This window comes from Eublepharis macularius, chromosome 4 (genome assembly GCF_028583425.1).
Source record: "Eublepharis macularius isolate TG4126 chromosome 4, MPM_Emac_v1.0, whole genome shotgun sequence".
In the NCBI taxonomy this organism is placed as follows: Eukaryota; Metazoa; Chordata; class Lepidosauria; order Squamata; family Eublepharidae; genus Eublepharis; species Eublepharis macularius.
In genome coordinates, this window is record NC_072793.1 from 164761939 (window position 1) to 164787836 (window position 25898).

At 48.1% G+C, this 25898-nt stretch overlaps 1 protein-coding gene and 1 long non-coding RNA gene across 3 annotated transcripts; both read right to left on the bottom strand.

The window, feature by feature from the left end:
• Window positions 1-479: 479 nt before the first annotated feature.
• Window positions 480-13785, bottom strand: LOC129327449 (gastrula zinc finger protein XlCGF57.1-like). Of its 2 annotated transcripts, none has more exons than XM_054976101.1 (4): window positions 13480-13785; window positions 9673-9843; window positions 6042-6168; window positions 480-2894 (listed from the first exon to the last, which is right to left on the bottom strand). In XM_054976101.1, exons 2-4 carry the CDS (start codon window positions 9751-9753, stop codon window positions 1333-1335), a joined length of 1770 nt encoding a protein of 589 aa, XP_054832076.1. In that variant the 5' UTR covers window positions 9754-9843; window positions 13480-13785; the 3' UTR covers window positions 480-1332. The 2 variants fall into 2 exon arrangements, with proteins under 2 accessions (XP_054832076.1, XP_054832075.1); XM_054976100.1 differs by lacking the exon at window positions 13480-13785 and adding an exon at window positions 12677-12808.
• Window positions 13786-17624: 3839 nt separating this feature from the next.
• Window positions 17625-19628, bottom strand: LOC129327450 (uncharacterized). Its single transcript, XR_008596823.1, has 4 exons — window positions 19538-19628; window positions 18230-18395; window positions 18009-18121; window positions 17625-17908 (listed from the first exon to the last, which is right to left on the bottom strand). It is a non-coding gene; the product is annotated as an uncharacterized LOC129327450 (long non-coding RNA).
• Window positions 19629-25898: the final 6270 nt, after the last annotated feature.

The window sequence follows — 25898 nt, forward strand, 5'->3', positions numbered from 1 at the left end:
CATGCACATGCATTTTTATGCCCTACTGCAAAACATAATCTGATGTGAAATGATAAAGAAACTTTGTACTTCTCACTGATACTACAATAAAATAACTGATAAAAGATTAGCACCATAATGGTGTCTTGGATTTGTCAAGCCCTATTTTAATAATCCTCTGCAACAAAGCACATAGAGTTTAACATGCTGCTTAAGGTGACTTAGGGATTCTTCTAGATTGAAGGAGGGATAAGCATCAAATGAATAGATAAGATATATTTAAAAAGCTACCCACAGATGCAAGGACCACAGCTCGTTCTCATTCTCCATTGCCTTCAGAAGACTTTTTTATTCAAATGGGCTTCGGCTTGCTGCTTCATTCGTCAGTGAGCTCCAGTACAATAAAGCACATATATTGTATTGCTTTAGAAGGTGATGAGAATTCTTCTTGATAGAAAGCCATAGGAGAAATCAAATAAGTAAGCAAGCAAATACACCTATAATTTTTAATCGCTTTATTCTGCTCTTCCTACAACAAGGTCAATGTACAGTACATGGTTCACCTCTTCACTATTTTCACCTCATAACTACTTTGTGAGGTATGTTATGCTGACTGACAGAGACTGCTCAAAGGCTGTATGCAAACTTTGTGGCTGATTGATGGGGCATGACCAAAAAAGCCTGTGTTTAAAAGCCCCACAATAACTACTACTACAACATACCGATTCTCCACCATGCCAAAAAGGAGGGTGGGTGGGAATTACAGCACACTAGTTTTTCACCATGCAAAAAGAGAGAGAGAGAGAGAGATTATTACAGTACAAAGACAGCATAATGTGGCTGTGATGAAAGAAAATGCATATTTACAAAAGGTGTACCATACTGTCCTTGCTGATTCAGACAGAGAAACTACTCAAATACTTCTCTACTCCTCCAGTATATCTTCAAGTTTTCCCCAATCAGCTACATGCTTTCCCTGTCTTATAACCAGGCATTGGTTTTCTGACAATTAGAGCATTTATACAGGTATTCTGGCATAGGCATGTCACAAGGCTGCTCTTTGACAGAGATATGTTTAATTTTTAGGGCTGCTCTCCCCTGTGAATCCTTAAATTCCAAGTTAGCTTGTCATTCTGACAGCAGCATGTAAATGGTTTCTCCCCTGTGAAAATCACTTCATGAGAAATAAAGTGTACACTTTGATGGAAGTTTTTCATTACTTAAAAAAGTCTACATGGCTTCCCCCTGTGTAAGTCTTTAAGTGACAAGTTAGCATTTCACTCCAATGAAGATGCTATTCACACTCAAGACATATATAGGACTTCTCCCCATGTGGACTGTTTGGCGAGAGGCTCATTCCATAATCCAGGCATTTATACAGTCTCTGTCTTCTGTGAGACCTTTGGGAAGTAAGATTACTTCCCTGAGTGACACTCTTTCCACACTCCAAGCATTTAAATGGTTTGTCCCTGGGGAGAGTAATTTAGTGAAAAAGAAGATTTGTTTGCTGTCTGAAGCTTCTTCCACAATGTAGTATTGATATGGTTCCTCCCTTGAGTGAATTCTTCCATGACCATCAAGGCCCTCTGTCTCATTAAAGCTATTTTCACACTCCAAGATTTTATACGGCTTTTCCTCAGTGTGAATCATTTGGTGAAAAGTTAACATGGAATTTAGACGGAAGCTCTTCCCACACTCCAAGCATCTGTATGGTTTCTGCCCTGTGTGAATAGTTTGGTGAGAATTAAGGTTTCTTCTGTCACTAAAACTCTTTCCACATTCCAGGCATTTATGTGGCTTTTCCCCAGTGTGAGTCCTCAGGTGACAGGTTAGTGTGTCCTTCCGACTGAAGCTCTTTCCACACTCCTGGCATTTAAATGGTTTTTCCCCTGTATGAACTGTTTGGTGAGAAGAAAGGTGTGCCTGGCGATAGAAGCTCATGCCACACTCTAAGCACTTATATGGTTTCTCTCCTGTATGAGTCTTTACATGGAAAGTAAGATTTGTTTTCTGACCAAAGCTCTTTCCACACTCTAGGCATTTATATGGCTTCTCGACAGTGTGAGTAGTTTGGTGAGAAGTAAGAGTTCCTCTGTCTCTATAGCTTTTTCCACAATCCAAGCATTTATATGGCTTCTCCCCTGTGTGAGTCCTTTTGTGATAAGTAAAGGTCCTTCTTTGACTGAAGCGCTTTCCACACTCCAGGCATTTATATGGCTTCTCTCCAGTGTGAGTCCTCAGATGACTAGTTAGCATGTCACTCCGACGGAAACATTTTCCGCACTCCAAGCATTTATATGGCATCTCCCCTGTATGTATCCTTTGATGAGAAGTGTGGTGTGCCTTGAGACTGAAACTCTTTCCACACTCCAAGCATGTATATGGTTTCTCCCCTGTGTGAATTCTTTGGTGAGCAATAAGGTTTCCCTTCCAACCAAAGCTCCTTCCACACTCCAAACATGTATATTGTCTCTCCCCAGTGTGAATCCCTATGTGACAAGTTAGCAAGCTAGGCCAACGGAAGCTCATTCCACACTCAAAACATTTATATGGTTTTTCCCCTGTGTGAATCCTGTGGTGAGAAATTAGCTTGCTTTTCTTACTGAAGCTCCGTCCACACACTAAACATTTATATGGTTTCTCCTCAATGTGACTTCTCAGATCCCTCTTATGGCTAGATTTTTTGCCAGATCTTTTCCCAGTCAAAGAGCGTGTGTTCCTTCTTTCTTCTTTTTGTATTTTGTCTCTTATTAGGGTTTCATGGAGGTCCCAGCACTGAAAAGCAGAGTACTTTCTCTGCTTCTGGGTTCCTTCCTTCTTCCTTTTTTGCTGTTGCTTTGGCCTTTCTCGAGCTTCTTCCACCTCCACAACCTTCTGCCTTTCCACACCGATAACTGGTTTCTCTTCATCTCCTGCTGGAATAAAGAGAGAAGCCCACTAAGCATCCTGGGAAACAAACACTATGTATCAGTAAGTGGATTTAGTTCCAAATAGTAAAAGCTCTCCCTTGCCTACACTCTCTCTTTTCACCCTGCTACATCAGTCCCCATCCCAGTAGTTGGTCACCCAATGTTTGGCATGCATTTGCAGTGATGCAATTCCACCCATAAGATCATAACTCTGGCCCCACTTGTTCTGGTCACATCATTCAGGGGACTCCTATGCTCCCACCTAAGGTGTTAAATGTGAGTCCTGGTCTGGAAAGTTTGACAACCATTTCTCTAGTTAACATGTATTTATTTCGTTCATTTATACCTCACCTCTCTCCCCTCCTCCACTGTACCTCAACAACCCTGGGTAGAGTGTGTCACTGGCTCAAGTCACCCCCTGCAACCTTCCATGGTAAAAGGAGGTTCAGAAACTGGGTCTTGGAAATCCTAGTCCGACACTCTAACCGCTAAACTACACTGGCTACGTAGAATGTAGGTAAATATGCAAGTTGCCAAGAGCCAGAACTTTAACAATATGTTTGCCTTAAAATTAGAGACTTTCTCTGCTCTTAAGGAAAGAACGCTTTATTTTCCATGGTGAAGTCTATTTGCAAAAATTTATATAGGAGAAGGAACTAAGGAAGTACTCTTCTGTATATAATGTTACAGCAGGATAAGTAAATTGTATTAAAAATGCTCTTCTAACACTAGAAGAAATAGAAAGCATAAAGTGGCATTTAGAGCAAGCATTGTATGTACATTATTAATAACTAGTAAAAAAAAAGCCTGTTGTAGAGAAACAATACAACAGGCTCTAGAAAGGGCAGGACAGCCAGGTCAGGCATTTCCCCCTCCCCAATGCTCCAATTGAGAGGGGGGAAGGCAGGGTGGCCAGGCCTGGCATTGCCCCCTCCCCAATGCCCCAACTGAGACAGGGGAGAGCAGGGTGGCCAGGCCTGGCATTGCCCACTCCCCACTGCCCCAAGGGGGGGGCCAGGAGCCCTGAAGATCTCCTGCACCTGGCAGCTGCCTGGTTCAGCTCTACTGGGACCAAACCAGGTGGCTGGAGCTGCAGATGCATTGGGGGGAGGGGAGGCGAGCAGCCTGGTGCGCTCATGCAGCTCGCAGCTATCTGATTTGGCCCCATTAGGGTTGAACCGGGTGTCTGGAATAGGACTGCCAGCTGCAGGTTGCGAAATTCCTGGAGATTTGGGGGAATGGAGTCTGGAGAAGACTGAGTTTGGGGAGAGTAGGCCCAAAGGCCCACCCTTCCAAATAGCCATTTTCTCCAGAGCAACTGATCTCTGTGGACTGGAGATCTCTTCCAATTCCTGAAGATCTCCAGCTACCACCAGGAAGCTAGCAATCCTAGGCTGGAGCTGCATGCAGCTTTTAGATGCTGGATTCAGACCCTTTTGAGGCTGAACCAGGTGCCTGGCAGACGCGGGGGTGGGAGAGGGGAGAAGACAGGCAAGGAGACTCAGGCAGGAGCAGGCTGGCAAGCCCTGGGCTTGGAAAGGGGATGGGGGAGTGGGAGAGGGAGAGGGGAGAAATCAGGCAGGGAGACAAAGCAGGAGGGTGCTTCGTTGCCGCCATTCCCGGCGGGGAACTGCCAAGAAGCATGCCCACCCTTCCTGCAGCCTGGCTGGAGCTTGTCAGGCAGTAGGGTGCTTGCCACTGCCAATCCTGGCAGGGAATAGCCGAGAAGCATGCCAGCCCTTCCTGTAGCCCAGATGGGGCTTGTCAGGCGGGAGGGCATTCCGTCACAGCTGATCCTGGTGGGGAATAGCTGAGAAGTGCACTAGCCCTTCCTACAGCCCAGCTGGGGCTTGTCAGGTGGGAGAACACTTCGCTGCCATCAATCCCAGCGGGGAACAATGGAGAAGCCGCCTGCCCTTCCTGCAACTCAGCCAGGACTTGACAGGCCAGAGGGCGCTTGCCGCCATCAATCTGGCTGGGAACAGCCAAGATGCGCACCTGCCCTTCCTGCAGCTCAGCCGGGACTTGACCAGCAGGCAGGCAGTTCACCACCACCAATCTTGGTTGAGAATTGTCAAGAAGCACGTCGCCCTTCCTGCAGCTCAACTGGGGCTTGCCAGGCAGGAGGGCGCTTCGCCCCCGCCAATCCCACCCGCCCTTCCTGTGGCTGGGGCTTGACAAGCAGAAGGGTACTGCCTGCAGCCTGGCTGGGGTTGACAGGTGGGAGGGTGCTTTACTGCCACTGGTAGGGAATAGCCAAGAAGTGTGCCTGCACTTCCTGCAGCCCGATCAGGGCTTGTCAGGAGGGGAAGGTGCTTGCCGCTGCCGATCCTGGTGGGGAATGGCAGAGAAGCATTGAGCTGGGGCTTGTCAAGCAGGAGGGCACTTCGCTGTTTGGCTGGAGGTGTAGGGAGGGAGGGGAGCAGGCAGTGGGGCACACTCCTGCTCCTGCCTCCTCGGCGAGCCCTGTTGCCAAGACTCACCTCTTATCCCCACTAGGGGTGTGCGAGAGCGAGCCTGCGCAGTCGAATCCATGTGAGTCGTTGGAAACCCGCTTTCTCAATTATGTTATAGGATTATAGGTTTTCATCTCATCATTTCTCCAAAGAATGTAGGAAGGCATGTATCACTCTCTCTTCCTCCATTTTTGAAAACATTACTAAAATATAAGCTAGATTGAGAAGAATGACTGGTCTGAGATCTCCCATCAAGTTTCATGGCAGAGCTAGGACTTAAACCTAAGTGTTGCCAATCTTATTCTGGGAGCCTAGCAGTTGCACAGCACTGCCTGCTTGGCTGCCTAATAGGACCTCCTCCTGACACTGGGAAGGAAGTTCCCCAGAGCTTGCATTGTGGCTCTTTCATTGTGACAACATTTCCCTCACAATGAAGTGATCTTCCCAGGAAACACTCCAGAGTGTCTTCTGAGTCAATGACTTCTGGTGGAAATGTGTGCACCCTAAACTCTCTTCATGGTTGTGCCTTCTTTGGGGGAAAAGGATACAGCTTATTCCAGCAGAAAAGGTGAAAATATTTCGGTCGGGACTTAACTAAGATAAGGGCTAGAATGGACAAGGACCACTACTAGAGAAATCTCACAACACTCCCAAAATGATTCAGGACCTTTCATTCACCAGCCGATTACTTGCTTACCTAGAGAAGCCACGTTTCCATAAGTCTCCATCATGACTTCCCTGTGAAGAGCTCTTTGGCCAGGATCCAGCAGAGCCCACTCTTCCTCCGTGAAATACACAGCCACCTCCTCGAAGGACACCGGACCCTGGAAAGAGGAGGAAGCACTCGCTATCAACAGCTAAGCACGGGTGGGAAATTTTATGTTCTCGTGTACAATGCAATACCTCTTGTGAGAACCCTCCACAGAGTCTAAAAGTGCACCAATGTAGGACACCTTGCAGCTGGGCACCAGTTTGGATTTCTCCAAGTTCACCAGGAGCCCCAGGCGTTGGCACGTGCTAAGTACCAAGCCAATGTCCTGCACCAGCCTAGACTCCGAGTCAGCCACGATGAGCCAGTCATCGAGGTACGGAAAGATGGTACAGCCTTCTTCCCGTAGGAAGGAAACCACAGGGGCCACACATTTAGTGAACACTCGTGGGGCAGTGGACAGGCCAAAGGGGAGCACCTTATACCGGAAAACCCTTTGCCGGTAAACAAAGCTCAGGTATTTCCTGTGCTCCTTCCGTATGCCCACGTGAAAGTATGCGTCTTTTAAGTCAAGAACCGCAAACCAATCTCCCTGTTTCAGCAAGGCGATCACAGCCGCCAACGTTACCATTTTGAATTTGGTCACCTTGAGGAAGGCATTAAGGCCCCTCAGATCTAAAATGGGACGTAAACCCCCATCCTTCTTAGGGACCAGGAAGAACCTAGAGAAGAAACCCTTTACAGAGTCGTCATAGGGCAATTCTTCCACAGCACCCTTGGCCAAGAGCGACACGATCTCCGCATCCAGCTCGGCCATAGTGTTATTGACAGCTGTCAGGGGTGAACTGCATCTAGGCAGCTCAACAAACTCCAGCCCGTACCCCAGTTCAACAATAGTTAAGACCCATGAGTCAGATGTTATTGACTCCCACTCAGAGAGGAGTGGACTAAGTCTGTCCGAAAAGTTCGGGGGTACGGCTGGCGCGACCTGTCAGTACTGCCTCCCGGCGCCCTGCTGGTCTTTCTGCAGGGCCGGTTGCTGTGCCTGACGAGGCTTGAAGGGCCGACGCCTCCTCTGCTGTTGTGCGGGAGGGTAGGGCCGCTGCTGGTAGGCAGGATACTGATGATAGCCCGGCCGCTGCTGTTGGTATCTGCCCTGGTAGTGGTAAGGGCCGGACCGGGGAGCGTACCGTGACCTGGAGGAGGGCTTGTCCGCTGGAGCCAGACCCAAGGACCGCGCCGTCTGCCTGTCCTCTTTTTTCTTTTTCAGGGTCTCGTCGGTCGATTTGGAGAACAGCGAGTCCCCTTCAAAGGGCATGCTCTCCACCCTGGAACGCACCTCCTGGGACAGGGCCGTAGACCGCAACCAGGAGTGGCGCCTGAGGACCACCGCCGACGCCATCCCTCTAGCAGCAGTGTCAGCAGCGTGGCTCCCAGCGTTCATCTGCTGCTTAGACAGCCTCACAGCCTCCGTCTGTAGCAGGGACACCACAGCCTTCTGCTCAGGAGGGAGGTCCCGGGTATAGGATGCCAACTTCTCCCAGAGGTACAGCTGGTACCCTGCCATGATGGTCTGGTAGTTGGCAATCCTCAGACCCAGCGAAGCGACGATGTACTGGCGCCTGCCCATGGCATCAAGCGTCTTGCCCTCTTTATCGGCAGGCACCGAGGAGTGACCCGATCGTCGGGGGTTGAACTCCTCTGTGACCAAGGAGGAAGGTGGAGGGTGTTTCACCAACGCCGGCCAGGTGCCCTGCTTGATCTTGTAAAGCTGCTCGATGCGCTTGGACGTTGGAGGTTGATCACAGGGCACCTGCCACACCTTCTCCACAATCTCCTCAATACCCTCGAGCATGGGGAAGCCTACGTACGCCGGATTATCTCCATAGATACGTTTGAGGAGCTTGTCTTTGGTCTGGGGAAGTGCCGAAGAGATGTCCATCTCGAGAGCCTTGGCCATCCTTGCCATCTGATCGGCGTAGATGCGGAGGTCCTCGAATGGCGAGTCCGCAGATGGCACTAGCTCCTCAGCTGGCGATGGTTCGGACCAGGACTCCGACTGGTAGCCGCCAAAGCTCTCGACATCCTCCTCATCGGAACCGAGCTGGGATTCCGGAACCTGGAGCGGAGGGGGAGCCCACGCCGACCTCGACGTCGAAGGCCTCGGTTCCGACACGGAGAAGCCCGCAGGTGCCCCCTCCCATTGGCAACGGTATGGCGAGGGGAGGTAGGAAGCCTGCCGATGCCGGGACGCAGTGGACCGGACTGATCGGACACTGTCCCCGGAACCATGCCGCTCACGACCGACCAGAGGTGGAGATGGACGGGCAGGGGAAGGACGGCTCCGACGAGGAGACGGGCTCGGTTCCAGCCTCGGCGACCGAAGGGCAAGCGATGGTCGGCTCCGACGGTGCGGGCTCGGCTCCGGCCCCGACGAGAATTCCGCGGGCACCGTCTCGAAGGCCATCGGATCCGGCACCTGCACGGAGATGTCCTCTGGCTCCGGGGAGCCCAGGTGAGGGGAAGGCGTGTGAGGAAGCACGATGACCTCCTCCTGAGGAGCGGGACGCGGCGACCGATGGTGCTTGGTCTTTTTCTTCTTCTTCGGTGGTTCCGAAGAAGACCTCGGAACCGACGCGCTCCTCGCCTTCGAAGGGGACCTCGGCTTCGACCTCTTAGGCTTCATCGGAACCGATCCGACCGTCGGTTCCGACCGGGGACTCGGTACCAGGATCCTCGGTTCCGAAGCTGGTCTCGGATCCGACCTGGTAGATGACGCGCGACGGGGCGGCCGCACCGGTCCCTGCGCTGGAGAGGCCGCTCTCGACGCCGAGGTACTCGGGGGACGCGGTTTCGACCCCGACCTCGCGGAGGCCACTGAGCCAGCTCTGGAATGCCGTTCGGCAGAGGGGCTTGGGCCGGCCTTGGAGGAGGGCAACGGAGCGCCTCCGGACATGACCTTCTGCCACAGGGAGGAATTCAATCGGGCCTTGCGCTCCTGCCGGGCCTTGCTGGTGAAGCCCTGGCAAATTTTACAGGCCGTCACATTATGGGTCTCTCCCAAACAGAACAGGCACAGTTCATGGCCATCGGTTTTGGCCATTTTCGTGTGGCATCGGAGGCAATGCTTGAAGAGAGCCTTTGAGGCCATCTTCAGGGGCACGCGAAAGGAAGGTCAAAAACAGTCCGAGTCAAATTACCGAGTCCACAACAATGTCCAAAACGAGATCCGAAGAATAGTCGAGGTCACGAAGTCCGAAGTCAAAAGCCAAGCAATCAGTCAGAATAAAGCACGAAGCACAAAAAAGCACAGAGCAACGAAGCTCACGTTCTCTCCAAGCGGCGGCAAGAAGAGAACTGAGGGAAGGGGCCGTTGGTCGCTGGAGGATCACGTGACCGTTTGGGCGGGAAAACGGTCGCTGAGGCGCGCGACAAACGGCCCCTTCGGAGCCATGGAAGCTCTAGAAAATTCTCCGGCGGCTGGCCTGCGCCTGCGCAGTCCCCATGTGTGGAGGCACAGAAGAACGAAGATGAACATAAGTTACAGGTATGTTAACCCTGTTTTCTCGTGTACAATGCAATACCTCTTGTGAGAAAAGTAATAAATTCCACAGCTTACCTTGCTCTTCCATCTTGGACCAGGTATAAGACTCCCGGGACAAAAAAAGGGGGAACCAATCTGCTCCTCGCTCATCTCCATGACTTTATTCTTATGCCTAAGGGCTCTTTCCGTGATTCCTCTACAAAGAGGTGCTGATCTGAATCTCCTGCAGTGCTTTATTTCAGCCACCTGTGAACAAGACAAAAGAATTGGGAAGATTTTACATGGCAATCACATTCCCTAATTCAACTCCCTCGTCTGTTCTTTAAGCAGTATGATGCTACAAGCCAGCTGTTTATAAAGCCGCCTTGCAAGTATGTCCACAAAGCTATGAGATCTCTCAGCCTCACCCACCTCACAGGGTGTTTGTTGTTGTGGGGATAAGAACGGCATACTTTGTAAACTGCTCTGAGTGGGCATTAAGTTGTCCTGAAAGGTGGTATATAAATCAAACATTATTAAAGATACCAGTCTTTTTGCCCACGTGGCCATGCATACCCATCTAAAAGACAGTCTCTGCCTAATCACAGGTAAGCAAATTCCCTTTCTAGATGCTCTATCCAGCAACCCACCTTCCTGCCACGGTGGGGCTTTCTCCTCCTCCTCTTGGCTATTCCTTGCATTTCTCCCCTAATGCCCATTTTAACAGGGCTGACAAGCTCCAGCATTTTTTATTTTCTAATTCTCATATTTTATCTACTTTGTCACTTGCCTTTCTTGGTGAGACTTCTCGTGGATGACAAATTTTTAAAAAGTGCGACATTACCTCCACCCTCTGCAGTCATTAAAACCACTAATGTGTTCCAGTTATAAGTTGCAATCTATGCACAGATACTCTTATTACTTCTTTTGGGGGAATTTATTTAGAGTACTTTTCTTGTATAACACAGGGCTCAGACTGACTTACAAACTTAAAGTAATGCATAATTAAAAAGACTATAATCCCGCAAAATCCTAATATAGTCAAAGATCTGTTGTTCACAGCTGTATCATACTACTCAAAAATGAGGAAGGGAGGGTGGGTATATGAACATAAATGCACCCTGAGAGATAAATATAATAAAATCTAGCAATCTTGCAGGCCAAGGTGGTAAGGGCCCCCCATTAAGCTTCTCTAATTTTTATTTTGTTTTTCAGTTTTGGGATTTTTTTCCACTCCCCTTTCAGCATTTGTGACCACTGTACAGACTTTCCAATCCATCCCAAGCAGCCAAACTCAGGATTAGTTATACTTTTTTCTGCATTGGATTTCAAGATGAAGTGTCAAAATAAGGGAATTAAAATTATTTTTCTTAATTCACTTAGCTTGCATAGAATGGCCATTTGCCTTGTTTGACTGACAATAGTCCCATTTTGGGTTGTCCATTTCCAAACCAGAACTGAATAGAAAAATCCAGCCACAAATGAAGGCAGCAAAGGTGCCCAATCGATACAGGCTGCAATCTGGAGTGAGTAAAACGTGCCTTGCACACAACACAAACACACAGAGGGAGGTTTACCAGGAGGACTCCTGGCAGTATGTTTAGTCTCCATTTGGAGAAATGGGCCACCAGCCCTTCACTCAAGCACCATTCATTTCCCCTTGATAACAGATCCGGGTAGAATGTTTCACCGACTGGGATGTATACCTATGCTAGAAATGTGAAGGTCCAGAAAAATACCCAGATTAAGAAAATGCCCTGTTTGCCCCCTGTGGAGAAACGCCATTCTGTTTGTGGAGTTAACTTTCTATGGGCTGCAAAGGGGAGGGCCCAGTTCTGGAGTAGAATGTGATTGGAGGGAGAGCAAGTCAGTTGGTGGAGGGGAGTTGGAAATTGACAGTTGGTGGCTGGAGAGTTGAGGGAGAGATGTAGATCTAATGTAACCCCAGGTATCAAAGTATCGGGCCTGCCCTACACTACATCTAATTACGGCATGAGTAAAGATAAGCAGAGGGAGATAGAATAGGGGTTTCTGTTTTATTATTCCTTCCGTTCACTGTATATTTGCCTGTGTATAGTTACAAGTTAAATAAAAGATTTTTGGAATTTATGAAGAAAGAAAGATCTGTTCCACATAGTCCCCCAACTGCAGGTTAGGAGGCAGGTTAGGAGGCTGTCCCAGGACCCCATACAGGGACAGTGGTGGCAGCAAATACCCGGAGACAGGGAAGGGAGACAGCCCCTTCACGTGCCTGGCCAGAGGTGAAAAGGGAGGGGTAGGCAGAGCAGGGTCTACCAGTGGGAGGAAAGGCCCCGTTTCACCACACACACCCATTCTTTTCTGAAGAATTCCTTTCAGTTTTTCCAACTGCAAAATTGGGAAATTTGGGGGAGCACTGACTAAAACTCAAGAAATAAAAGGTAACTCTTGGATGAGCGAAATAATTGAGAGAAAGCTGCAAACTGCTGCACCTCATGGTCTCTTAGCATTTGTATCTTAATTTGGCCCTCTGAGAGGCAGGAACAGACAAAAGGTGAAATGAGAAACCAAATGTCACAGTAAGCAAAAGGAAGTGTATTATTTGGGCAGAAACACTCTCAGATGGTCACAAGATAACTAGCAAGATATCTAGATATCAAGTTAAATGCTCTAACACTGAAAGGATAAATACAAATAAATACAAAATGTATTTATCAAAACACCGCGACAGCTAATAGAGGATATTAATTGTTGGAAAACTGATCGCATTTGAATTATGTTGTATATGATTATGTAACATTTATAAGAATATCATTTAATGATGTAGATGGAAGATTTTTCCTGCTACAGATCCTGATGAGTAAAAGACAGAAAAAATCATGGCCCTTTTTTCTATTGTTTCCCAAAATTTCAGAGCTTTTGAGTCCAAAAAAAAGGAGGAAAGTCTGGGGGTGGGGGGGAGGAAGATAATATTTCCCCCAATTTGCAGGTTTTCCCCAGATTTTCACATTTAATTCCAGTCCAGGTTCCTATTCACCAGAAGTATAAAGCAAAACCAAAAAGATTCTTTAACTCAAAACGAATGATCAAGTCTGCTTACACATTTGGTTAAATACTTAACCCATATAAATTTCTGCAGCATTTCAAACACATTCTGGAAAACACCCTCTCCATTTTATACATGGGAAACATAAGAGATGAATCCTGAGTTATCAATGTCTCTCCCACTGGCTCCTTCCTCCCTTCTGGCATCCATTCCCAGCAATTCCCAAAGGTGGGGCAGGCAGCAGGCTCAGGAGGCAGGCTGCCCCTGCTGCTAACCACCTATCCAGGAATGGAAGGGCAGCAGGAGAAAAGAGAGGAGGAAGAAAATTAATTCCCAAGGGGTGTGTATACAGGCCAGGCACCCAACTTTCTTCCTTTCTATGTTCTCCTCCTTGTAATGATGAACAATTTACAGAAATGTTGAAGCCACAAGAAAAATTGTAATACTTAATTTTACTCTCAAACCTAAAACTATTTTACTGTTTTAGCAACAGGAATAAGCTATAAACCGAGTAAATCAACAAAGCGAGTCACTTACAACAGCAAAATCAACATGTTTATGGAATTAAAAGGTATAAACGTTTTAACTTTCTGCAAGCAAAATTGCACACGCCCGATCCTAACGTGAGAGACAGCAGCCAACCTTTGCAGCCTCTCCTCTGTTAGCCCCTTTCACTCATCCCAAAGGCAGGAAACCTTCGAGAGACCAGCCCCCTCCCCCCAGATCCCCCACCTGAACACGGGAAAGGGGCGAGGGGGCACCGAGAGCTCCCCCAACTCCCCCCGCCCGAGGCCTTCACAACTCTGGGCATGGCAAAAGACCGTCCCGCCGCCCCCAAGGGCGACTAGCCGTTGTGAGTAAAGAGGACCTCCGTTCACCGAGAGCTGGAGAGCAGCGCGAGGAGGCGGCACCGTCTCTTCGGGAAACTGAAGCGGGAGGTCCCGGCGATGCGACCCAGCAGGGCTCTCCTTACGTCTCCCGCTTAACGCTCACAACAGCCGGCTGGGCTGCCCGGCCGAAGCCCAGCCTCCCCCGCCTTAACGACCCCCTAACCGCTAGGCGACACTCCCTTCTCCAAGGGCTCCTCCGAAGAACGCCCCGTCCCGGCACCGAGCTGCCACGGGTTCTCGGTTTCCGACACCAACGGCACACGCCCCTCTCCCGGCTCCGCACGGAGGGCGCCGGGCCGTCTTTCGGCGAGGGACTCAGACAAAGAACGGCGGAAGCAGAAGCCGCCGCCCCGCCCCCTTCAACCGTCGCCGCCTGCCTGCGCGGAGGAGCGCAGAGCCCTCCGCGGCTCCCGACCCGGAATGCGGGCAGCCAAGGGGGCGGGGGCAGCCCCGTGCCAGCAAAAGCCCAAGAGCGCATCCAGCGGCCCCCTCCTCACCGCGGAGATCGCTCCGGAAACGGCAGGTGGGCAGCGGGCGAGGAACGGAGGAGACCCGCGGACTCCGCCTGAGTGCTCGAGGCTGAATGGAGCAGAAGAACCGGCGGAGGGATCGGGGCGGGGGCTGCCGAGGGGGGGGGCGTCCCAGCGGAAGAGGGGCTGTGTCTTTGGGGCTGCGCTTTGCCTCGGAAGCCCCCCAAGAGACCCGAATGGCGCGCTCCCTCCCGGGAAGCTCTTTTGCCGTGCACAGCCCCCTCCCGCTTTCATTGGGTCTGCAGAACGGGAGGGGGGAGCGAGGGCGCCCCACGAGACCTTCCCCTTTAACCACCCCACCCCAGCAATCGCTTCAGCTCAGAAAACTTTACACGGGAGTAAGTTTTGTTCTGGCAGGGGGCTGCCAGACTATTGGGGGGTGCCCGTCTGGAATTGCCCCTTCCCCTTAGAAATCGCGCTTTTGAAGCTAGAGCAGATTCCGCTTGGGGTGGCCCCTGGAGGGCTAGACACATACGTTGTGGTCCTCCAGTTGGAAAAAACAATGACCAGTGGTGGATCCTGCCCTTTTTTTTGGTTACAGAAAGAAAATAAAACACCGAATCTGAATTAACCGAGCAATTCAATTCTGTCTCTGCTATGTACCGACTTGTGTTAGCGGGTAGGAGCTGAGAAAGCTCCGAGTCATCCATGAAAAGGTTGACATTCTGTGGTGCTATGGGAGTGCCCAGGGCCGTGCTGTTGATGTGAAGAAATAAAAGGGTGAGGACAAACTGATAAAGCTTGGTAGCGAGGTAGTTACAGTATTGTGAGAAATGGCTTGTAGCCGCTAATTCTCAAAAATTCCAGTATTACTGTATAAAAACAAAACAATAAACCATTTTAAATATCAAAAAGATTCTGGTTTTATGTTTGTGGCAGATAGTGCTATTATAGAATTTGGTGTCTTCGGCTATGTGTAGGGGCCTCCCTTCTTCTTCAGTCAGAATTCCACCCCTGGCCCCATTAAGTGACTGAGAGGTGGTTGCTCCAAAAGGCTACATGGATAGAGACTGTAGACTCTGCTACTGTGCACTGTTCATTGCTGAAAGTATGCTCTTACTGGGTAGTTTCCACATGGTTCGATATGTCATGTCAATTTGCTTATGTTTTGTCTCAGCATTGTTTTCAGCTCTGTATCAGACTTCTGCTTGTTTTCAGATTGCTGCAGCCCATACCATATTGCATTGTTTATTGAATGCCCCAGCTGGTGCTCATATTGACTTACACCATATAATCCTCCTTGAGTCTCAGTGAGATTGGTAGGGTATAAATAATGTAAATAAATAAATGTTAATCAGACTGTCCCTGGGAGTTCCACTTCTGGCAAGAAGTTTACATGCTCCCCAGAACTCCACAACCAACATATCGATATCTCTTGACAATTTGAGAGTTATTCTCTGGTCAAATCATACAGATACATGTAGTCAAACTCTTGATTTTGTACCATTAAGAAACTATATAGTTACACACGCAATAACAGTGTGAAGAGATAAGCATACTTTTGTAATACACGTAAATGTTTATAAGAGCTCAGGTAGCATACAGGACTCTCCTCCATTTTATCCTCACAAAACCCTGTCGGATACATCAGGCTGAGCGAGAAATGCTTGTCCAAGGTGGTAAGCAGCAATTTGAATCCAGGTTTTCCCAGTCATAGACCAGAGCAACTACACCACACTGGCTCAACAGTATTAATAACAATGAGTTAATAACCTCTACTTTCTAATTTTAAAAAAATAAACTTTTTTTCCTTTTTATATTGTACTCTAGAAACAAAGCCTATTGTGCGAATAAATACGTGCTCTAGAAAGCTGGGGCTGGTAAGGGGGTCTGGGAAGGGCTGGCTGGCAGGCAGAGGGGTCTGGGAAGGGCTAGCGAGTCTATGGCATCATATCCAGCTGAGGACCCATCCCTCCCCAAACTTCACCCTCCCCAGGAATTTCCCCACCTGGAGCTGACAGACCGACTTCCCAACCTTGAGGTGGTGGCTGGAGATCTGGAGTTACAACTGATCTCCAGTTGACAGGGATCACTTCCACTGGGGGAGATGGCTGCTTTGGAGGGTGGACTCTACGGCCACCCTCTCCAGGCTCCACCACCTGCTGATCCCCCGGAATTTCCCCACCTGGAGCTGACAACCCTACTTCCCAACCCCCCCCCCCCCCCAATTTCCCACCTGGTGCTGGCAAAACACAAGCTTGCCTCCGGCTGGCTTTCAAACTCCAGCCGGGTGGGGAAGGGAGCGCAGCCTCGCGAGTCCCCAGCTGGGCTCTCCTTTGCCACAGCTCGGTTGGCCAGCCGCCCCTGGCACAGTAGAATGGGACATGTAAGAGATATTTTAAAAATCCCCACTCTGCCCTTGGGCCACTCACACCCTGCCTCGCAGGGTTGTTGTGATGATAAATGGAGGGGAGAATGATGTATGCTGCCTTCAGTATTAATGAATGAATAGAATCCTGTGTGTCCTGTAGTGCCCTCTCTGCGCCCACATGAGACGCAGCAGCTCAGATGAGAGAGTGGGAACGACAAGTCATCTCAAGGAAAGCAAGATGGGACACAGAGAAAGCAGAGTAAAACCACCACCAGCCTACCATGGCCTGCTTATTTTCATAGATCGCTCAGTTAGTGGTTTTTTGCTCCCTTCCCTGTAACCAGCTTGTTCTCCTTCTGGTAGCTGCCCCAGAGCAGAGACACTGTGGAGAAGATTGGGAGAAAACAGACAGAACAGACACTTACTTCCTCCCCTGGCATGAGGCCCATTCCTCCACGAGACTCACAGTTTACCTATCATCCAGTCCTCCTTCAGTCCAGTCCTTGTTTCAAGGCAGGAGATAATAATAACACCAACTTGTTCACTGCTCTGGGTGAGGCATTAATCTGCCTAGAAGAGCAGTATATAAGTGCTGTTGTTATATCTAATAATAATAAGACGATGCCTCTCTCCATTCGTCTGTGGCTGGCATACCTCATCAGAAAAAAGATTTAGAAGTTTCAAAACGTGTTTATCCACATTCACTGCATTTGGTTGCCCCATAGCTCCTGCTGGAGTATAGAGAAACCCAATAAAAACAAAGGGAAACAGGCACCATAGAGCAGAAACCCTGCTCTATGGTGCCTGCTCTTACCCTGAGAATGGAAAAGTCTTGTAACCTCTAACAATCAATCAGAACATTTTGTTAGGGAAAGGGGAAGAGAGAAAAAATGTAGAGTTTGTGTCTCCTGTTGTTTTTTAGTTCATGACTTTTAGTAGGGAGAAATGCTTTCTATGTTGGACACACTTCAAAGCAGATTTTGCCCCTTTCATGCCAGCAAAAGCTACCTTCACCCCCAAATCTTGCCTTGCCCCGCCCCTTCCTGTCACATGACTCCCCATTCCTATTGTAGTAGCTTACTGAGTCCCATTAAAGGCGGGAATTGCATCTGCAACTATTGAAGACCCCCCCACACTTAAACAGGAAGACCTGATGTCCTCCAAGGGCCAGAGTATTAACTATATATTAGGCTAACCTGAGGGATGAAAAGCGCAAAGATGCACTTTGTAAGAGCATTGAAACAAGGGGCATTTATTTACTTATTTGAAGTATTTATTATTCATCTCTACCTTACAGCACTCAACGCAGTTTACAACAAACTTTCATATAAAAATGTGTATTGACAAGATCCTGTCATCTATGAAGACCCAACTTGCGCACGGGATCCTTGCCCATCCTAGCTGTTAAAATCTTTTAAGGTCCGAGTAAATTAGCCCTTGATGTTTATCATCACTAATGCAAGGCACCTTCCATTAGACGATCAAAGAGGCAGTAATCCACCCCCTACTTAAAAAAACATCCATAGACAAATATGTGGCCAACCAACTTCAGGCCTTCTTAGCTAACACTTGTGCTCTGGGGAAACAAAGGTAAGAAACAGACATAGATCAGTACCAGAGAATTCAGAGGACACTCACAAAATGACTCAGAACCATCCGTCCTCTAACATGCTTACTCAGAAAGACTTATTTCTCATCATTCTCCATCATGACTTCTTCGGCCAGGATCCAGCAAAGCCCACTCCTCTTCTATGAAATACACAGCCACTTCCTCAAAGGACACAGGGCCCTGGAAGAAGAATTTGCCATCAATGCATAAATTCAGATGGGGAATTCTTTAGTCTCATATAGGTTGAGATGCTTCATATGGGGAAAGGGAGTGGAGTTCACTGCCTACCTTTTTAACCTCTTACACCAACTGAAAGCCTCTCATGAAAAAGAGAGGGGGATCCAAACTGTTCTTTGTTCATCTCCATGTCCTGAGATAACCTCATGCAGAACGGATATTTCCGCTCCTCTATAAAGTGGCAACCTGGATCCGCTTAGTGATATCTTTTAGCTGTCTGTAAGCAAGAGAAAAACAGAAGATTCCTTTAGCTTTCATAATTCCAGTTTCCTCTGTCTGAATATTCTTAATCCTTTGTGCATCCCTTTAGGAATGTGATGCTCCAGGTCAGCTTCTTACACAACCACCTTGCAACTATAAAACATATAGTCCACAGTAAGTCTTAATATCCACCCAGCAGTCTAAAAGAACCAGGATCAGTTCTCATACAATTCATGAGAGTTCTGTCTGTTTTTTGGAAGCAAGTTCTGTGGATGGATCCTCTCCCCCTCGCTCCCACTTTCTCTGCCTGCCTTAACAGCTCTTTTTGTTTCTTCCTAAATGCTCACTTGTATGGGGCAGTCAGGCAGTGCATCCACATTATGCTGACCCTGTTAATCCCAATAATGCTGTAATCTGTTTTTAGGAGTACAGATTATTACTACCTGGTGTATGGTGTATGTGTGTGTAAGGATTAATCTATACTTAAAAACTTTTCAGAATAATCTGCAAATGCTGGTTTCTCAAAGCATCTCTCATTTCTGTATTTGGCTCCATTTTATGACTTTCTGATCCACATTCTGGGGCCAACTTCAGAATTAGATGCAGTAAAAACTCTGTCAACTGGAACTAGATTAGCTGGCATGCCTAGGGCCAGGATATGGGAGAGGCCACTGCTGGCTAAGTTGCTTACACAAGCAGTGCTCAGCCCATAGGGTCTGCCACTCTCTTGTTGTCAAGTAAAAATATTTAACTTCTATTCCCCATGGATGGTAAGTTTTTACAGTATTCCTTACTAATCCACTTAAGCAGATTGCATAGGGTGGCCAATGATAACAGTCCCATTTTGAGTTGATTGGGCCCTTCTCCAACAAGGAGATGTAAAATTCTAGAAATCTTGAAGCCCTGGGGGGAAATCTTTTTCCATTCCGGGGCGGGGGGGGCCCTCTGTGAAAACAATATATGTGGGTTTGGGGAGGGACCTCAGCAGGGTATAATGCCATAAAGTTCACCCTTTAAAGCCACCATTTTCTCTAGGTGAACTGATTTTTGTCACCCGGAGCTCAGTTGTAATTCCGGGAGATCTCCAGCTACCATCTGGAGGTTGGCAAGCCTATCTCACTCCCCACCCAGCACAGTTTCCCAATGGCAAACACACACACGAGAAAGGACTTTCTGATTATTCAAACTAGCAACACTCTCCCCCTCCCCTTCCTCTAGCAGGAGCCGGCGCCAGTCTTCGGCTTTTTCTCGTAAGGCAAATGCACAAAGTCCATTTTGCCAGGGGGGAATCGAAGACGGGACGGAATATCCGGTATTGGAGGCCCCGGTGGTCCACGGTTTCCTTCCTGTCTAGGAAGCGGAGCGGACCGCGGGGCTTTGCTTCGGCCGAGGGGCCGGGGGAGGGAGGAGGTCGCTCGAATCCGGAGTGAGATGACTTTGCGGTCCTTCGATTTGTGACGGATTCTGCCGCTTCGGAGATTCTTGTAAGCTTTACGGTCCGGGGCTGGTTTGCTTCCTTTAGCATTTTCTTTTCTGTGTCATTGCGCTGGGGTTTTCTCTAGGGAGGGAGTGGGCTCGCTGAATGAATAAATGTCATCAGTGTCTATAAATCCAGAGGAGCTAGCTGTGTTAGTCTGTAGTAGCAAAATCAAAAAGAGTCCAGTAGCACCTTTAAGACTAACCAATTTTAATTATTATAGCATAAGCTTTCGAGAATCAAGTTCTCTTCGTCAGATGCCTGATCAAAACTGGGCAGATACAGAAGAGGAGGGGGAAAGAGAGGGAAGGAGGAGAGCATAAATCACAAGAAGGCAGAATGCAATTAGCATAGAGGCAATCAAAACATTCCTTTGCTTGGAAATGTAAACATTTCCTTTTGGTGTGCAGTCAGTTTGTAGCAGTGAAGGTATCCAATTCCTATGTAGTATAAGCCTTCGGTAACCACAGCTCTCCCTGCCAGTTGCATCTGACAAAGAGAACTGTGGTCCCCGAAAGCTCACACCAGGCGTCACTGGGCTCCCCCAGATCACGCCTCTGTAAAGAGAATCTGTTACCTGTGGTAATGTGATAACCATTCATAGTCTCTATTCAGTCCCCGCTTGACAGAGTCAAATTTGCGTATGAATTCCAGTTCAGCAGCCTCCCGTTGGATTTTGTTTTTGAAAGGTTTCTGTTGAACCACAGCGACCTTTAAGTCTTTGGTGGAATGTCCTGGTAGATTGAAGTGTTCTCCCACTGGTTTTTGGACGTTTCCATTTCTAATGTCAGATTTGTGTCCATTTATTCTTTTGCGTAGAGGTTGGCTGGTTTGTCCAATGTACAGAGCAGAGGAACATTGTTGGCACATGAGGGCATATATCAGATTGGAGGATGAGCAGCTGTAAGAGCCAGAGACAGTGTAGTTGATGCCATTGGGTCCTGTAATTGTATTCCCTGGGTAGATATAGGGGCAGAGCTGGCATCTGGGTCTGTTGCAGGGCTTGGTACCTGTGCTGGTGACTCTGCTGGCCGATTCATGATTGTAAGTGAGAAGTCGTTTAAGATTGGGGGGCTGTCTGTAGGCAAGGAAAGGTCTTCCACCCAGGGCTTCTGAGAGAGAGGTATCATTTTCCAGGATGGGTTGTAGCTCACTGATGATACGTTGGATGGGTTTGAGCTGGGAGCTATAGGTGACAACCAGTGGTGTTCTGTTGTTAGTTCCTTTAGGTTTGTCCTGGAGCAGACTGTTTCTGGGTACTAGTCTGGCCCTGTTAATTTGTTTCTTCACTTCATTTGGTGGGTACTGTAGTCCCAAAAATGCTTGTTGTAAATCTCTTAAGTGTGAGTCTCGGTCGAGAGCATTGGAGCAGATACGGTTGTAACGTAAGTGAAGAAACAAATTAACAGGGCCAGACTAGTACCCAGAAACAGCCTGCTCAGGGACAAACCTAAAGGAACTAACAACAGAACACCCCTGGTTGTCACCTATAGCTCCCAGCTCAAACCCATCCAACGTATCATCAGTGAGCTACAACCCATCCTGGAAAATGATACCTCTCTCTCAGAAGCCCTGGGTGGAAGACCTTTCCTTGCCTACAGACAGCCCCCCAATCTTAAACGACTTCTCACTTACAATCATGAATCGGCCAGCAGAGTCACCAGCACAGGGACCAGGCCCTGCAACAGACCCAGATGCCAGCTCTGCCCCTATATCTACCCAGGGAATACAATTACAGGACCCAATGGCATCAACTACACTGTCTCTGGCTCTTACAGCTGCTCATCCTCCAATCTGATATATGCCCTCATGTGCCAACAATGTCCTTCTGCTCTGTACATTGGACAAACCAGCCAACCTCTACGCAAAAGAATAAATGGACACAAATCTGACATTAGAAATGGAAACGTCCAAAAACCAGTGGGAGAACACTTCAATCTACCAGGACATTCCACCAAAGACTTAAAGGTCGCTGTGGTTCAACAGAAACCTTTCAAAAACAAAATCCAACGGGAGGCTGCTGAACTGGAATTCATATGCAAATCTGACTCTGTCAAGCTGGGACTGAATAGAGACTATGAATGGTTATCACATTACCACAGGTAACAGATTCTCTTTACAGAGGCGTGATCTGGGGGAGCCCAGTGACGCCTGGTGTGGGCTTTCGGGGACCACAGTTCTCTTTGTCAGATGCAACTGGCAGGGAGAGCTGTGGTTACCGAAGGCTTATACTACATAGGAATTGGACACCTTCACTGCTACAAACTGACTGCACACCAAAAGGAGATGTTTACATTTCCAAGCAAAGGAATGTTTTGATTGCCTCTATGCTAATTGCATTCTGCCTTCTTGTGATTTATGCTCCCCTCCTTCCCTCTCTTTCCCCCTCCTCTTCTGTATCTGCCCAGTTTTGATCATGCATCTGACGAAGAGAACTTGATTCTCGAAAGCTTATGCTATAATAAAATTGGTTAGTCTTAAAGGTGCTACTGGACTCTTTTTGATTAGTGTCTATAAAAACTCTGCAGCGCCGAGCAAAGCTCCGTGCCAGGTCCCTTGGCCTCTTGCAGAAATGCTCTGGGCTCTCTCTTGCAATGGGCGATCTCTCTCTGTCTCGTATGCCGGGCGGGGGTGGGGGTTCAGCTTCCTGGCATGGGGAGAGTTCGCTCCAAGAAGAAAAGGAGAGTCTGTATTCCTGGAAGGGCAGCCAGGGATTTTTCTCACCATCTCTTGGTGTCCGGACCAGTGTTAGGGCTGAGCATCGGTGCATGTCATCTTGCAGGGCACAATCCCCAATCCCCAAAGCGTTTTGAGGAGGGGTCATCAAGCTCCACTTTCTTTATCTGCATTTCTCCTGCGGGCCCCCATTTGTGCACATTTAGCACAAATACTAGGCTTTGAGCCACGAAACCGCATTGGTCCCTCCACAGGGCAGAGTGCCCTGAATGTGGTGGGCTCATGATCTGCAGCTCTGGAAATCTCCCAGAATTACAACTGATCTCCACGATATAGAGTTTTATTCTTTACATTTTATTTAAAACATCTATATGCCACCTTTCTACACAAATATGGTCACCAAGATAGCAATCATTAAAATGTTAAAAAAACAAGCAAACACTAAATCACTAAAAAAAAACCCCAAGAGTTTAGTTCCCCTGGAAAAGATGGCTGCTGGGTACGGAGGATTCTGTGGTATTATCAGGGCTTTTTTTCAGCAAGGGGGGGGCGGAGTTCCGGAACCTCTTGAAAATGGTCATATGGCTGGTGGCCCCGCCCTCTGATCTCCAGTTTAGATTGCTCTCTGGGCTATCTACACTTCCCTCTGTTTGGTGATCAGGGGGCAGGGCCACCAGCCATGTGACCATTTTCTCTGAGGGCAACCCACTGAGTTCCACCACCTCTTTTCCCAGAAAAAAAAGCCCTGGGTATTATACATCACTGAAGTCCCTCTCCTCCCCCATCTCGGCCCTCCCCAGGCTCCACCCCCAAACATCCAGGAATTTCCCAAGCCAGAATTTGCATCCTAGTTCCCATTGCCAGGTACTTTCTTTTCAGGAAAGGGAACCATTTGCAGATTACCTGCAAGTACTTTGGACCAGGGATGGTTCTTGAGCAGCCAAATCTAACCCCAAGTTTCAAAGCTGCCTTTTAAGGGGCAAGCTGCTGTGTTTCGCACTCTATACTTTGTCATGAGCTGATATCTATAAACATAACTTTATGAGTCTTCTGCTCATACATTGTGTTTATGAATACAAAGAAACCACTTTGTGCATGTTGGGATCCTCTGGTGGACTATTTTCTTTGAACCTGCTAAAGAGAACAAGAAAGCATTAGACGACAACTTGAGAGTAGAGACACAACTCTATTTTACAGCCATAATCATGCAAAAATGAGCTTGTATGGATTGTATTATTTAATTGTTTGTGTACTTTTAAGAAGCGATGAGTTTATCTGTATTGTATTAATTGGATGTATAATTATTGTATGATCTATTTATAACTCTTTATTACACTTTGCACTTTGATTATTTGTTAATATAACCAGTTATGGTCATTGATTGTATTTGAATTTATATTTCACGAGAGAGTAATCACCTTAGCTGCTTAGCATTTTCTCCCAAAGGAGCCTCTTTGTGGTTGTACATTAATATTGACTATGTCAGGAAAGACTTGGAAAGTAGGGCCTGGAACTAGCAAACTCATAACTGGTAAGCACACACAACAAGGGTAAAAAACTTACCCTTGAAAGCTAGTTCCTATTTCCCAACCCCTTTCAGTGTTCACCTTCCTTATTTACTTACCGCATTAAACTGCTTGTTGCTGTAACTACAAGTCAAGACTGTTGCTGGAACACCTCAGAATTTGGTTGCAATCTTTGAGGGGCCTTCCTGCTCCTAATTTTATTGTCAAAGGCACACTACAAACTTGTATTGACGTTACAGGAAGTTTGATGTGAGTCAAGTGATGAACGTTGGGGGTCAAAAATCCAAGCTTTTCATTCAAACAGATAGGGGAGGGGCTGGGGGCTGGGCATGGAGGAGACACTTTGGTCAAACGAGAAAGCATTTGAGGGATGTTATCAGAGCTTGGAAATAAATAGACCGTAATTTTCATTCCTGTGAGTCAATCTATGGTGTGGCCAGTCTGGAAACAATCTGTGTAGTTCTGGCCTTTCCACAATGGATATCAGAGATTTGGAAAAGGCAACAAACAGGATGAGTGGGTTGGCGGCTCTTCCCTGTGAGGAAAAGCTTGAATTGTTTAGAGCTTTCAGTGTTGACCACTAAGGGCAGACATGATCGAGGCTTAGTGCCCCTGTGAAGACCAGTTTCTGGGAAACAGCAGTAGGGTTCTTCCCTTCTTGCCTTGCTTGTGGGAAGCCTCTGTGGGAACAGTGGCTGTGCTACATGGACTTTTCATCTGATCCAGCTGGGTCTGTTGACATGCCTCTCAAGCAAAGGAAGGCTTCAGTCTGTAGGTCTCAGTTGAAGGTTTCTGATTTGTCTTTCTCTTATTTCCTACAGAGAGAAACTCCACAGCTGGCCACACTCATCCAGTTTTGTTTGCCTTCTGGGAGCATATCCTAGTTTTCTTGTTGGCTTTGCAGGGCTTAGAAGCTCCAACCATTTTGCTGTTCCTGGACTTAAGAAAGAAACGTGTAGAAAACCCCTTCTAGCTTTGTCTGAGCTTGGACTGGAAGATAGGATAGGAAGACTCTGCTAGGTCTGGAGAACTAAGAGGCTCAGGTGCCATTCAGGTTGTGAAGAATTGGAAATTCTGGGGGGAAATCATGCAGACAGCGCTGGAGGGGTGCACCACCAGATCAGATGAAGAGCGCCGACACTTCAGGTACTTCCGCTACCAGGAAGCCGAGGGACCCCGAGAGGTTTGCAGCCGACTGCACCATTTTTGCTGGCAATGGCTGAAGCCAGAAAGGCACAGCAAGAAGGAGATCCTGGACCTGGTGATCCTGGAGCAGTTCCTGGCCATCCTGCCCCCGGAGATGGAGAGCTGGGTCAGGGAATGCCGGCCAGAGACCAGTTCCCAGGCGGTGGCCCTGGCAGAAGGGTTTCTCTTGAGCCAGGCGGAGGCCAAAGACCAGGAAGGGCAGGTGAGAGTTTCATGCTGGGAGGTCGAAAGGGTAGAAAATGTGAGAGGTGCACCATTTTTTCAGGAACTCAACTGTGAAATATTTTATTTATTTACTTACTTCATTTTTATCCTACCTTTCTCCCCAGCGAAGACTCAAAGCGGCTCACATCTTTTCCTCCATTTTATCCTCGAAGCAACAACTCTGTCAGTTAGGTCTGGCTGAGAGGGTGTGACTGGCCCAACGTCACTCAGCAAGATTCCCTGTCAGAGCAGAGATGCGAAGCGGTGTTTTTCAGATCCTAGTCTGACATTTAAACCATTACAGCACACTGGGCCTCTGTTCCCTTCTACCCCACTCCTCCTTACCCAGGCTGCCCTGTTCCTTTCCTAAATCATCAACCTACACTTTCCCTGCTGTTTCAGGTGCCATTCAAAGAGGAAGAGAGGCCTA

Bases quoted from the DNA above. Each gene is read 5' to 3' on its own strand.
- LOC129327449 (XM_054976100.1), bottom strand. From the start codon at position 12,697: ATGCTGCAGAAATTTATATGG. The intron at 6,169-9,672 runs GTAAGCTGTGGA...TCCTCTTTCCAG, and splicing joins GTCCAAGATGGAAGAGCAAG to GGTCCGGTGTCCTTCGAGGA. The intron at 2,895-6,041 runs GTAAGCAAGTAA...TCTTTATTCCAG, and splicing joins TGGAAACGTGGCTTCTCTAG to CAGGAGATGAAGAGAAACCA.